Consider the following 15,699-nt stretch of genomic DNA (forward strand, 5'->3'; position numbering starts at 1 on the left):
AAACAAATATTCCAGGGCATTACATATACAGTGGAACAAAATAAAGACTGGCATCATTGAGTGGAGTTACCAAGATCTGGACATTCTTCCAATATTGTTGAAAAAACAAAAAGAAAGCTGGTATGGAACACTGCCAAGAGGCGGTACTGCAAGGAGCTGCAGGAATTTCTAGTAAGTACTGGTTGTGTACTACATGTGACAACAATGTCCTATTTTCTTTATATATCTGGGATGTGGGATAGGGTGGCGGAATGGAAGCTTTAAAAAACATTTAAACCCAGCTACAAAATGTATATTAAGTCTGCCCAAAACATGTGGGAATATGTGTTATGGTCTGATAAGACCAAGTTTGAACTTTTTGGCCATAATTCCAAAGATTCCATTTGGCAGAAACACAACACTGCACTTCTTCAAAAAAAGAACACCATACCCACTGCAAAGCATGGTGGTGGCAGCATTATGCTTTGGGTCTGTTTTTATTCGGCTAGAAATTGGGCCTTTGTTAAGGTGAAAGGGAATTATAAACAGTTCAAAATCAGTCAATTTTGGCATAAAACCTTAAGGTTTGGCATAAAACATTTCAGTATGACAATGACCCTAAGCATACAAAAGATAGCTTTACCAGAGGAAGAATGATGTTTTGGAATTGCCCAGACCTGAAATTGAAAAAACCCAATTGAAAAACTGTGGGGTGAGCTGAAGAGGGCTTTGCACAGGTGATGCCCTTGCAATCTGACATATTTAAGGGACTTGTGCCATGCTAATGACCCAAAATACTGAATGCTTTTATAAAATCAAAAGGTGCTGCAACACAGTATTAGTGTGCAAACATATTAAGTCTTAAGTCCCCCCCCCCTTTCCCCCCAAAAAAATAAAAAAAAATAAAAAAGATTAATACAATTTGAACTGGGGTGTGTAGACTTTTTCTTAAATAATTACTGTAGATAGGCACTTCAGATATAAAAATCATTCAAACCCACCTGAATCTGTCCTGGCCCAATAGAGAACTTCTGAAGGACATTTATCAGGAAGTGTTGCACCTCAAACCAGGGGTATATAGAGTTGGACCCATCCAATACAATGACAATATCCATATATGTCTCACATCCTGCCAGGAACAACATACATTGTTTCTCAATGTTTGCATATATTTGTAATGGGGCTGCAAGAGTGGAAATAGAACTCGTGTAGATATTTAATCAAGGTAGAAAAATACTGTGACTACAGTCGACTAACAAAAGAGTGGACAATCACAAATCAATAAACCAAATTAGTAGAATAAGCCAAATTAGTAGTAACAAAAGACAAATAAAAGACACAAAACATCCGCAACTTGCAACAGAGAAAGTGGAAAAAAACAGGAATAGTGCAGAAATAAGAAATTTATGTTATGACAAGCTGCTCCAACCATCTGTGACCAGCCAGTCCTTGAAAATAGAAAAGACAGAGAACTATCAGAACCTGCCAGCCAGCTATGAATGAACGGAACCCCTAATCTACGAAGGAGCTATGAAGTATCTATGACGTAGCTTTTCTATGAAGTGGTTTTACAGGTGGTTCCGCTCCAAAAAAAATAATGTCACACCACTACTGGGGCAAGTCGCTCTCCCAGTTCCCAAGAGCCAAAAAAATGCTGACATCCCACATCAGCAGAAAACTGGACTGAGCAAGCATTCAGAGAAAAGCAAGTTTGCAAACAAAGAAGCTGGTCGAGAATTTAAGGGGGAAGTCGTGATTAATAGAAAAACCTTCATCTGGAGAGTATCGATGCTTATGAGGCACAGGCGATTGTCATTCAAGAGAGATCGACCGATCACATGCAACTAAGCCTGCGTGCCCCATTTGCTGGCCCAACTAGGCAAGGTAGAGGGACACAAGTCACAGGTGATTGAGATTGACAGATCCCACGCTACTGCGCCACTGTGTCCCAACTGTCTGCATAAATAGCCTGTGCATAGGGACACAACTGCCACCACATTACAATATTGTACATCTTTGTAGAATTAAGAACAAATAGCAAAGGTTGCATGGAATAGCTTTATCTAGTGAAAATGTAATTAACGGTTATCAATGCAGTATATTGTAGCAGAAATGAGAAATAAACAGAATCATACTTTGATAAGCTGGAGCAATGCTGTGTGTGAAGTTAAAAGTGCTGTTAACTCTGGAGCAGATTCCTGTGCTATACATGGAACTGCCACATTCATATGACCATAATGGACCACAAGTCTGAAATACAAAACAGTAAAACATTATTACCTACAGGATCAGCTTAATGTCACTGCTATTAGGAATAACATGTACGTACAAGTTACTTTTTATCTTATGTGCAATTATTCTTTAATTCTATAAATTTTGATTATCATTAGCAAAGAACTCAGAACTTTAGAACCTTATAACTACAAAGTTAAGGTCATTTAGTCACACCTATTGCTAACTGTTGTGTAAAATCAATTATATAAATGTTACAAGCTTCTGAATTATAATGGCAATGGTTTGAGACATGACTGTTCCCCTGTTCACAAAGCAAGGTCCGAAAAAACATGGTTGGACCATTTGCATTTTTCCCCCTAATGTACTTCCCAATCTAGTCGTATCCAATTACCCTATTGCATTATGCTTCCTCTCTACTGATGCTGATCTCCACCCTGATTGAGAAGAGCCGTGACTAGCACACACCCCCTCCGACATGTGCAGTAGCCGACTGCATCTTTTCACCTGCATGAGATGAGTTCATATGCGGATCATCTTTGTGTACATAGAGCCACACCCTGATCAACACATTATTCCTCAACTCTGTGAAGGCACCATCAATCAGCCAGCTGAGGTCATAAATGCATCAGTTATCAGGTCCCCTAGGGCACCCTGCCCTTGAACAACAGCCAATCATTGTTCATGTAGGAGCCCAGTCTGCCAGATGGCAGGGCTGAGTTTCAAACCGACGAGTTTGAAATGTCAGTTCTGGTGTTTTACCACTGCGCCACCTGAGCGCCAGTGAATGCCTTCTCAAAAAAATGGAGGCTGTAATAGATGCAAAGAACAGAAGGTTTTATAGCTCCATAGTTTTGATATAGGATGTCCAACAAGCTTATGGTCATTACAAGTTGTACTAGTTGTTGAGTATTGTCTATATAGTGACATTTCTATTAACTAGTAGTTTACTGCTATTCTACAGCACAAATTAGAATCACTTCAGGATTGACTACCCCTACATTAATTTTAGTTTGGTGGAATACAGTTGTCCACATTTTCCACAAGCAGTTTGTAAGAACATAACTGGAAAAGCAACCCAAACAAGAGTAACAGTTAGCTTCTCTATTAATGTGGCCACACAGGATGTATTCGTGCACGCAGATTGTCATTTTTATGTTTAAGTAAGAGTAAATCATACCAACCACAAAACTGTCATCCTTCGGATTAGAGGTAAGGGACATGCCCAGTCGCATTTTGTCCCTGCGCTCCAGTACATTTTTTAGAGGTGATGCTCCTATAATTACAACATAATAAGGAAAAACAATAGATAGACTGGTGAAAAATCATGAACATAGTGGATCCAAAATAACTTGTACTCTGTACTGGTATACACTAAAAAGAAATTGTTTAGTTTATGGTACCTAAGTTGAGGCGTGAACAGTTTTTGGAAGTGTTGCTATCCAGTGGACACCGGTAAACATCACCAGTTTCATTTTCCCCAGTCTTTTCAAATGGAGCACCAACAAGTAGCCTTTAAGAGACATAAAACACATAACAGGTAACATCACATATTCATTAATGTAGGAATGAATTATGTCTTAGTTGAAAGGCATTCTTGGACTGAAAACAGGGGAAAAATCTGCAAGATGTTTTCAAAAATGAGAACAGTGGTATGGTATGGGAATGTACAACCCCAAATCAGAAAAAAGTTAAAAAGTTGGCACCAGTATGGAAAATGCAAATAAAATAAGAATGCAGTGTTCCTTACATTTACTTTGACTTTTATTTGATTGCAGACAGTTTGAACCCAAGATATTTCATGTTTTATCTGCTCAACTTCATTTCATTTGTTAACAAACATCCATTCCTGCATTTCAGGCCTGCAACACATTCCAAAAAAGTTGGGACGGGGCAATTTAGGGCTAGTAATGAGGTGAAAAAACTAAATAATGATGTGATTCCAAACAGCTGATGTCAACAGGTGATTGTAATCATGGTTTGGTACAAAAGCAGCATCCAGGAAAGGCTAAGTCTTTGATGAGCAAAGATGATCAGAGGATCTCCAGCTTGTCAACAAATGATTGGAAAGTTTAAAAACAATGTACCTCAAAGAAAGATTGGAAGGGATTTGCATATTTCCCCCTCTACAGTGCATAATATCATTAAATGAGTCCAGGAATCAGGAGGAATTTCAGTGCGTAAAGGCCAAGGACGCAAGCTTAAGCTGTGATCTTCGATCCCTCAGACAACACTTTATCAAGAACCACCACTCAACACTAGCTGGTATAACCACATGGGTGAGGGATTACTTTGGTAAACCTTTGTCAAGCACTACAATACGGAGTTACATACACAAATGCCACTTGAATCTTTACTGTGCAAAAAAGAAGCCTTATGTTAACCATGTCCAGAAGTGGCGTCGACTTCTCCACGCTTGGAGGCATCTAGGATGGACCATCACACAGTGGAAACGTGTATTGTGGTCAGATGAATCAGCATTCCAGGTCTTTTTTGGAAGAAATGGACGCTGTGTGCTTCGGACCAAAGACGAAAAGGACCATCCAGACTGTTACAAGCAACAAGTCCAAAAGCCAGGGTCTGTCATGGTATGGGGCGGTGTCAGTGCCCTTTGCAAAGGTAATTATAATGCAGAAAAGTACATTGAGATCTTTAGAGCAACATGTGCTGCCTTCTAGACATCATCTTTTCCAGGGATGTCCATGCATTTTTTCAACAAAACAATGTGAAACCACATGCTTCACACATTACAAAGGCATGGCTGTGGAAGAAGAGGGTACAGGTACTGGACTGGCCTGCCTGCAGTCCTGACCTGTCCCCAGTAGAGAATGTGTGGAGAATTTTGAAATGAAAAATGCGACACACCGACCCCGTACTGTTGCACATCTTAAGACGTGTTTGCAGGAAGAACGGGACAAAATAAAAGCTGAAACACTAAATCACTTGGTATCCTTGGTGCCAAAACATCTTTTAAGTGTGGTGAAAAGGAATATCAACATTACAAAGTGGTAAATGCTTTACTGTCCCAACTTTTTTTTGGAATGTGTTGCAGGCCTGAAATGCAGGAATGGATGTTTATTAATAAATGAAATGAAATTGAGCAGACAAAACATGAAATATCTCAGCAATAAAATAAAAGTAAATGTAAGAAACTCTGTGCTTTTTTTCTGTTTGTATTTTCCATACTGTCCCAACTTTTTCTGATTTGGGGTTGTAGAACACAGAACCATGGTGGAGAACTGCTTTTTGCATTGCCACCATATCATATCATATCAACTCTAACGTCAACAAACAACACTTTTATAGTTTTGTAATAAATCTATGTGGTTGTTTACATTTTTCTGAGAACCTCTGTTCTACAGTTCACTGACTTCAACTTCATTTCGCATTGTTCAATCTAAAATCTAATAATTCCATTAACAGTATTACCTAATTTTAATATAGCAAATTGAATATTACTTATTTGTTTTTTTAATGCTTAATACCGCAATATTTCCACAGAAATCAGACAGGTTATAATAATCATTATTATTTCATTAGCATTTGTATTGACAATGCAATTCTTGAAGTCATGATGAATAGAAGCATATACAAAGCAGAGACATTTTCTCACTAAAATAAATGTAGAATATTTTGAGAATGTCTAAGATTACAGAAAAAGATTCATGACCAAAGATTTTGGCATGTATTTAAACAGCTAATATGCCAAAGAATCACACAAGAGCCTAATGACTGAAATATGAATTTGCTGGCATTACACAGCAGAGACTCATTTCCTAAAGGAAACTGTATCACTGCTCATAACTTTTCATCCCTGACTTATTCAAGACCAAATGTTCCACATATCACAATACCATATGTGGTCATGAAGCTAATCTACTGTCACTTTTTAGACTATTACATACCAAAACATGGCATACTAACGTGGACTCGCTCACATTCCTGAAGTGTCACATACCAGGAGATTTGCTCTCTGCCTCTGGGTTAGAATATACTACAATGGGATGCACAGTGGGGAACTTAAGCGGGAAAACAGACCACATCACATATTTTCCAGAAGCCACTAGTGCAACATAAGGCTAGCAGACAGGTTGCTAGACAAGTGCAAATAGTTTCCACTTATTTACCTGCAAACTTCAAAAGGCCAAACATGTTGTATTGCTAAAGGAATGCAAGTTAACTATCATGGATGAAAAACCTCAGGCTTGAAAACAGGAAGTAGGTGGCCAGTTTGGTTGCATTGAATTACCTTAATTGAGTAACAAATTAAGTGTGTCTGTGAGGTTTGTGATGCTGACTCAGATAATAGACCACTTTTAAAAGTTACTCCACAGCATGGAATGAAAACAATAACCAAAGGAGCTTTGAATAGCATGATAGGAAAAACCTTTTTTTTTTTTATAATCTAGTATGTATTCACTGCGTTGGGTCTAGATCTGAAGATTTAAATGCAGACTGACCAAAATCAGTGAAACTAAACATACGCCAATGTATGTTGTGAATAGAAATGATGTTACAAATTAAAACGTTTCTGGTTCTAATTAATATTGAAGCAAGAATGAATAATAAATCTCTATTATGTTTGATCTAGTCCCCAAAAAAGGGATGCTATAAAGTAGATGGACAAATTATTCAAAGGATCCTCTAACCTTTATGATCCAACCTCAGTAAACACTGTAAATTGCAAACTGCACAACGCCTGAATTTATAGCAGGACCCTGGGTGCTTCCTTTAAACCCACAACCCACACACATTCATTTAAGCAGAACTCTTTGTGCTGATTGGTTAAATAAGTGTTTTCCTTTTGTTTACAAAGACTTACGCAGGCATAGAAACTATTTCTCTTTCCAGAACTTTTGTTTTGTTGTCAGCTTTTGGAATGCAAGGAGAGCTTTGGCAAATTAAAAAAATGTTCTCTGACTGAAATGAATACCCTCCCTCATTCTAAACTGGCCAAACTTCATATGAGCAACAGTGATTATGGATAACAGTGGTTATAATGAAGTATTTCTTAATAAACACTATAGATTTTTTTTTCCTGTTTATGAACCTGACCTGGCTGAATGGAAACAGGCATGATTTGTGGAGGAAACAGAAATCTTTTATAAGAGAAATTAATATGACTGATTGCTTAGACATTTACGACTAAGAAGAAGTCAGACTCTGTTTTTGCCAGCAGACGCCTACTGGGACTAAATACATCACTAAATGATTTGAGAAATATAAGGATCATGTGTGTGTGTGCTTCAACAGCTCTCCCAACTATAAAACACTTACCATTATTTATTAATAAAATTGTAGTAATAACAATTAGAATTATATAAATTATTTTTACAGTTTGCTCTTTTCTACAGATCATAATCACTTAAACTTCACCCTAAGTTTAGATAATTCAATACAATACTGTATTGCAGTTCTAAAGTTTATGGCTGTGGCATAGGCAAATGGCTGTATCAAAGAGGAACAGTGCTCATATGTAGAGAATTGTAGAGAATTTAAAAGTGCAATCTAAACTTATTCTTCATAATAAAGTAACAACATGTATTTAAAGTTTTTTGAAGATTCATTAAAACACCTTAACTTAGACCCTTAACTCAACACTGAAGCCTTTTGGAAGCTAACTCAGTTATGTGTTCTCTTAGAAGTATTGTACACCTGGATTTGGGCAATTTACACAATTATTTATGCCAGAATCTCTCTTGCTTTTCTGGTTGGTAATTGTCTGTAAACTGATTTTCAGCTCTCTACAGATATTTGATTGGGTTAAGATGTGGGCTTTGACTGGATTTGGCCTTAAGCCACTCCAGTGTTTGGGAGAAGGTATTCTTCAAGGATGTTTCTGTATTCATTCATCCATCCCTGCCACTAAGATGCAACCCATAGCAAATCCAAAACATGCTCTCACTTTTACATCATGGGTAATTAAGTGTAGATAGAGGAAAAAAATAATAGCAGAAAGAGCAAGAAATCTTTGTGAGAATTGAGACAAAGTAGATGGTGAAGAATGCCTTTATTGGTCGTATATACATTGATTAGCCATAGCATTAAAACCACCTCCTTGTTTCTACACTCATTGTCCATTTTATCAGCTCCACTTACCATATAAGAGCACTTTGTAGTTCTACAATTACTGACTGTAGTCTGTCTGTTTCTCTGCATACTTTCATGCTGTTCTTCAATGGTCAGGACTCTCCCAGGACCACCACAGAGCAGGCATTATTTAGGTAGTGGATCATTCTCAGCACTGCAGTGACACAGACATGGTGGTGGTGTGTTAGTGTGTGTTGTGCTGGTATGAGTGGATATGATGAAGGTCTAGAAGATGACCAACTCAAACAGCAGCAATAGATGAGCGATCGTCTCTAACTTTACATCTACAAGGTGGACCAACTAGGTAGGAGTGTCTAATAGAGTGGACAGTGAGTGTACACGGTATTTAAAAACTCCAGCAGCGCTGCTGTGTCTGATCCACTCATACCAGCAGAACACACACTAACACACCACCACCATGTAATTGTCACTGCAGTGCTGAGAATGATCCACCACCTAAATAATACCTACTATGTGGTGGTCCTGTGGGGGTCCTGACCATTGAAGAACAGTATGAAAAGGGGCTAACAAAGTATGTAGAGAAACAGATGGACTACAGTCAGTAATTGCAGAACTACAAAGTGCTTCTATATGGTAAGTGGAGCTGATAAAATGGACAGTGAGAGTGAGAGTAGAAACAAGGAGGTGGTTTTATTGTTATGGCTGATCGGTGTGTATATATATATATATATATATATATATATATATATATATATATATATGTATAGAGAGAGAGAGAGAGAGAGAGAGAGAGAGAGAGATCACAGACTTTGACATCATAATTTGCATCAGCAAGGCCACTCTCAAAGGAAAATCAACAACAAACTGGATACTCAAGGTGTTAAAGAGAAGTTTGAAGCATCAGGAGAGATTGGGGAAAAAAGGACTGGAAGGCCAAGAAAACGTTCACAACGTTCGGCAGCTTAATCGGGAGGCCAAGTTCAACAGTCCAAAGAAGCTTGATGTGGAATGGTCCTCTTGAAGAAGCAACAGCCAAGAAACCACTTTTACAACAGGGGAACAGGATGAAAAGGCTAAGGTATGTTAAAGCTCACAAACATTACAATGAAGGTTGATAAAAGTATTGAAGTATTGAAGAAGGCCAGTGATAGCTCAGTGGTTAAGGTACTGGGCTAGTAAGGAGAAGGTTGCCGGTTCAAGCCCCGCCACCACCAAGTTGCCACTGTTAGGTCCCTGAGCAAGGCCCTTAACCCTCAATTGCTCATCATGTAAGTCGCTTTGGATAAAAGCGTCTGCTAAATGCTGAAAATGTAAAATGAAGAAGTAGAGGCAGTATGGAATCAGTATAAGCTGTTTCATTTAAGTTTTATCCACTGTACAACTATTTGGAACCGGTTTTGTAAATACTAATGTATACCTAAGCATAAGAAATTTTAAACAAGATTTGTTCAATAAATAACTGGACACTTTTGCTATTATTCAGTGAAGAAATATTCATACCATTTCTGACCAAGTGCCTCATGTTGCTGCACTGTGTAGCCAAACTGTACTTCCTTTGGGCCTTGGATGATCTGGGCCTTCTTCGTGTCAATACTGAAGCAATCTTGGCTCCCTTTAAAACAGATAAAAATATACATTGGCATTTAAAGCAGAAAGTCTGTGGACACCTTATAATGATCATGTTGTATTTCCTATTCCAAACCCTCTTGTCAAGCCATGTCATAATGGATCTCACTTTGTCACTCACATCTACACCTGGGAGTAATTTAAAGAAGAAAATTCACCTTTTATATGTTGTTAAAAGGTGGAAGGGCATAAAACACCCAAAGGACATTCATGCTGACACAGAGAGAACATGCCAGTTTCTTACAGACAGTAATTGGAGGCATTTTGGACCCAGGTCCTCAGGTCTCTAGTGCAATGTGGCACTGAGATTACACAATGCACCATAATGACACCTCCTAAACAGATTAGTAGATGAAATATACATAACCTGCAGCTAAGCCATGTTATTATATTATTCATGAACCTCCTATCAATGACACATGATTTCACGACTCACTAAGATGTCTGTTTTTAATTTAAACATTTATCTGAGAAGCACAGGAAGACGTCTTTACTACTGCCAAGCCGGGAAAAATACCATACTGAAATAATGAGGTCAAACTGATTTTCACAACAGGAAACTGTAAAATGTGGACCATAAGATAAAACAGATGAAAGATCTGTGTCTTGATTAAAATGTGATATTTTGGTCAAGATAATGGGTGACACAAAGCCACAGCAGGTAGGATCTGAGGTCCTGAGGATCTGGATTCAGACCGTACCTTTGATCACTGAGCAATTAGTGTAAGGTTTAGATGGTTCTTTACCTAGTATCATGGTTTCTGTATTTTTCCATTTCTGTTTTAAGTACTTGATCTTTTCGAGTATTGACCGTAACTGATTTGATGAAATTTGGCTTAATTTATGAAGAATATTTCTCACCTCACAGAAACATGTCTTTAAGGAAACGTGTAAGTAAATTGACGAATTTTGTGCTGATGGAGTTTTTAAACACCTCACTGTCACTGCTGGACTGAGAATAGTCCACCAACCAAATATATCCAGCCAAAAGCGCCCTGTGGGTAGTGTCCTGTGACCACTGATGAAGGTCTAGAAAATCACCAACTCAAACAGCAGCAATAGATGAGTGATCATCTCTGACTTTACATCTACAAGGTGGACCAACTAGGTAAGAGTGTCTAATAGAGTGGACAGTGAGTGTACACGGTATTTTAAAACTCCAGCAGCGCTGCTGTGTCTGATCCACTCATACCAGCAGAACACACACTAACACACCACCACCATGTACATCACTGCAGTGCTGAGAATGATCCACCACCCAAGTAATACCTACTCTGTGGTGGTCCTGGAGAGTCCTGACCATTGAAGAACAGGGTGAAAGCAGGCTAAAAATATTTAGAGAAACAGATGGACTACAGTAAGTAATTGTAGAACTACAAAGTGCCTTTATTTGGTAAGTGGAGCTGATAAAATGGGCGGGCAGTGAGTGTAGAAACAAAGAGGTGGTCATAATGTTATGCCTTATTGATGTATATAGAGCATGTGTGTTTGCCATTTACACCACTGACACATAAACGCATGTAAGCAATTTAAAAGCATTTAACCCCACCCAGGAATATTACAACTTTAAATTTAAATAGGCACTTGCATATTGGAATCATGGTTATTTTTTTTAATTAAGGAGAAACTAAAGAAAACGAGCTGCTTTTGCCTAAAAAATGAAAAGCTAAAATGTTAACAATTTTTAGGTATTTACCCAACTAAAATTATGTCTAATATTTGATACTTAATTGTACCAATTTTGGCAGCTATCATTTATTTATTTATTAGGATTTTAACGTCATGTTTTACACACTTTGGTTACATTCATGACAGAAACGGTACTTACTCGTTACACAAGATTCAACAGTTTACAAATTCAATATCAAACACAGTCATGGACAATTTTGTATCTCCAATTCAGCTCACTTGCATGTCTTTGGACTGTGGGAGTTCCCGGAAGAAACCCACACAGACATGGGAAGAACATGCAAACTCCACACAGAAAGGACCCAGATGGCAGCTATCACAGCCAGAATAAATTTTATACATACAAATAAATTTCTCACAATGTGATGTCCTGCCAGGTTGGTTAGATAGTTGTGGTGTACAGAAAATCTGCTAATCTGAATCTGATCTCACATTAGATGTTTGGTGGGATTGGAATAAGGACTGACCCACTAATGTACATATTTATAAAACAATTGTCAATCCCTGCTGCAGAAACTCATCCCAGTCCAAAATACATAATGCTACCACTACCACATTATACAATAGGGATAGTGTTGCCAGATGCCCCCTTTCAAACCTTTAAGCCAAATAAGGTTTATTAGTAAATCTTCCAAAAGGCACTTTGCAAATTCTTTTTAGTATATTTAGTATATTTAAAAAAAAAAAAAGGTCTTTTAGTGTAACACCATGGTGTAACATCACCTTTCATTGTAGGCACTGACTAATGCAAGTTTGTTGGTGAGGGTTGGTGTCAAAAATGATATTCTAACAAGTGCCAATCAAGTTTATTGACTAGGTTATGTTGAACAGCCTGATTTAGACAAAGTGACTTTACTTTCATATTAGCCATGACATTTATAGAGCTTCAATGGTACTATTTTTAATATTTGTTGTCCTGGTATTGGAATTATAGGTACAGCAATGTGCTGAGTTGTTTTTTTTATACCTCAGTGTCAGTTGGGTTAAACATTGTGTACCAACCCAATTTATTCAGCCACCACCATGCTGTGGCCAGACACTGGCCAGTAATTACTTGTTAGAGGTTAACACAATTTGTGCATGAAAAAGATCTTACAGTCTCTAACTGTACACACATTGTTTACTAACAACATAGCTGTGTTTAACAAGGGAGGTGACTGCCATGTCACTGCTGTGCTGATACACCATGACAGTCAGTAAATATAGTATATACCTGTACAATACATGCATGTTATGGTAGATTCAAGGTAAAATTTTAATAATTGAGGTTAAAACAGTTGTAAAAATATATGACTGGTTATGACATTTCTTGTGGTAAAATATATGATGCCTTACTCTGATAGTTAAGGGAGGAGAAAGTTTTGTTAAGTTACTTGATTACAGCATAGTAATGAGTATTTAAAGTAGAAACAGGCGGATCTATAATCTCCAGACTTTCCTTCCTAACATTAACAGGGCATTTACTGAAATGCTGTCTTTATAAACAAATTCAAGTCCTGTTATTTCCTAAATGACTTGCCAATCACAGTTCTTCCAAGAGCTTCACTATGGCAATGTAAACTGAAGGAAAGTTCTTAAAAACACATGGAAGTAGTGACTGCTTGGCATTTACCTAATTACTTTCAGCCTTTATTTTATTTTGTCCAAGTGTCTTAGACCTTTAAAAGTTTAAGCCTTAATGGGTCTGTGTAACTGCAAAGATATAAGATATAAGCAAAGGCAAATTTATTGACGGATTTTTTTCACTGTTTTGTTATTATATATTTATATAATAAGCGCTAATGAGTTTCTGACACCTCCCTTGTCAAATCTTCACCAATTTTTCTCATGCAAAAGCTTCCAAATCGTTGAGGTTTTGCCTTTCAGGCTGCACCTGCTTTCCTTAAATTCCACCAATGATTTTTGTGAGATTAAAATCTGTCTGAAAAATCCACTCCAGGTTATTCCAGGACTGATTTGTTAACCAAACTTTGGTTGACTTGAAATTGTGTTTGGGTTCACTGCACTTGCTGGAAAGTGCAATCATCCCCAATGTTTAATTTCACCACAGAAGGCATAACAATCCTCCCCAAAATGCCATGTTATTTCTGTGAATCCATGATGTCAGATTCATGGTTAAGATTGCCAGTTTCAGCAGCAAAGAAAAACATCACCACATCATCACTGACACACCTCCACGCTTGACCATGGGTTAGTGTTCTTCTGGTCATATGTAAGGTTGAAACATGGCAGTATTAGGGAAATATATGCTATCTAATATATTTGCTGCATATTTCACCTGATAAAGAACTCAGTAATGGGTACCCTTGAGTCGAAGAGAGTACATAAGAAATGTGTGATCCCTAGTAAGTATATGATGCACTTGCTTGTTTTATTAGATCTTAGTACATTGTTTGATACTATAAATCAAAATATTGTACCCTAGAAAATACAGTAGGTGTTAAAGCACTCACTCTCTTGGTTTAAATTCTATCTGACTGACAGTTTGTTCATGTAAATAATAAATGCCTGGAAACTACAAAGATAAGGTATGGTGTTCCACATGGGTCAGTATTAGGACCTCTAATAAAAAATATACATAAACATGGCATTAATTTCCACTGTTATGCAGACAACACAGTTGTACTCATCAGTTAACCCAACTACATCACACTAGATGCATTAATAGATCCATAAACAAGCCCCAGGTGGTTCAAAATGCAGCAGCTTAAGTGCTAACTAGAACTAGAAGTTTTTATCCTATTAGTCTTGTTCTATCATCCCTGCTCTGGCTGCCCATTAAAGTCTGCATTAATTACAAAATCCTTTTACTAACCTATAAAGCGCTACATGGTCTCGCACCACAGTATTTGAGTAAACGTATTGAGCACCACAACCCATACTCATACTTATAGTTCCTATAATTAAAATTTCATTCTCAAAAATGAGCATTCTCATATACAGCCCTACAATTTTAAGAAAAATCTCTGCCTCTAATCAGGATTTAAACTTGCAACATTCAAATCTAGATTAAAAACATTTATCTACTCATCTTTTAATTAATCTTTACACACCTGGAAATTTCCACCTGGGGTGTAAGTCTCGTGCTATATTCTGTGCTGTTGACATTGTATTACATATTATGATTTTACTCTGAGATGGCTTTTAGGTGAACCCTCACATCTACCTGAGGTGGAAGCATGTAGTAGGTTCAAGGCTGCTATGTGTTGAAAATCGGTGGTGGCTATGCTCACGATGTCCAGAAACTGTCCAACTTTGTCCAATAAATTGTTTTTTCACTTTTTAACATTTGTTAGAAATAATGTTATTGATACATATATAGTCTATTTAATCACATTCTAATGAATCTGGTTATTCTATAGGCCAACCAAGGAGGATGGGTCCTGTTGAGTCTGGTTCCTCTTAAGGTTTTTTCTTTGTAAATTTAAGGGAGTTTTTCTCTGCCATTGTTGCTGTCGGCTTGCTCATGAGGGATTTGGTCTTGGAGTCTGTAAAGTTGCTTTGAAACAATGTCTGTTGTAAAAAGCTCTATACAAATAAATTTGGCTTGACTTGACTACTAAACGTTGTACATTTTTGATGTACAGCCAAGCATAATGTTTTACTGGATGTACACATCATTACACATTCGCTCTGCATGCCAGTTCACAGTCACACCAATTCCAGTTCATACACAGCTCTTACCTGGAAGCAGAAAGCAGCTCCAAAGCACCATGACTGGATAATACTCCATATGTGCGGATGTGCAAAAATCAGTGTGTGAGTGAGTGCTGTTCCACACTGCTTGCTGTAATTGCTTTGGTAGAGAGAACTGCTATGCTGCAGCAGCACTGAGTTTTCGGAGGAGAGGCTCACATCTGTAAGGAGGTGCACTGAAACTGCACACTCATAAATGACAACAAGGCTCACACATGTGAAAACTACTATAAGTCACAGGCACACACAAAGAGAGAGAGAAAGAGAGAGAGAGAATATGAAGTAAAGCCCAGGCTTAAGGCGCATGGAGAGTACAAACTGTAAAGAACTTTTTTTTTAAAAGCACTGCCTGTCAAACCTCTCAAACATTTTAATGTTGCTTCAGGTTTACAATCCTGTAAACATGTAGGTTAAATGAGGGGAAAA

At 37.7% G+C, this 15,699-nt stretch overlaps 1 protein-coding gene across 1 annotated transcript in view; it reads right to left on the reverse strand.

The window, feature by feature from the left end:
* Positions 1-15,334, reverse strand: part of itga11b (integrin, alpha 11b) — a 44,733-nt gene extending 29,399 nt beyond the window's left edge. The window contains exons 1-6 of the mRNA XM_063002871.1: positions 15,262-15,334; positions 9,763-9,874; positions 3,615-3,724; positions 3,396-3,487; positions 2,115-2,229; positions 981-1,108 (exon numbers count right to left, since the gene is read on the reverse strand). Of these exons, the coding sequence (XP_062858941.1) occupies positions 981-1,108; positions 2,115-2,229; positions 3,396-3,487; positions 3,615-3,724; positions 9,763-9,874; positions 15,262-15,310 (606 nt within the window). The 5' untranslated portion in view covers positions 15,311-15,334. The remainder of the gene's footprint in view (positions 1-980; positions 1,109-2,114; positions 2,230-3,395; positions 3,488-3,614; positions 3,725-9,762; positions 9,875-15,261) is intronic.
* Between the last annotated feature and the right edge of the window lie 365 nt (positions 15,335-15,699).

Source organism: Trichomycterus rosablanca, chromosome 1 (genome assembly GCF_030014385.1).
Source record: "Trichomycterus rosablanca isolate fTriRos1 chromosome 1, fTriRos1.hap1, whole genome shotgun sequence".
Lineage (NCBI taxonomy): Eukaryota > Metazoa > Chordata > Actinopteri > Siluriformes > Trichomycteridae > Trichomycterus > Trichomycterus rosablanca.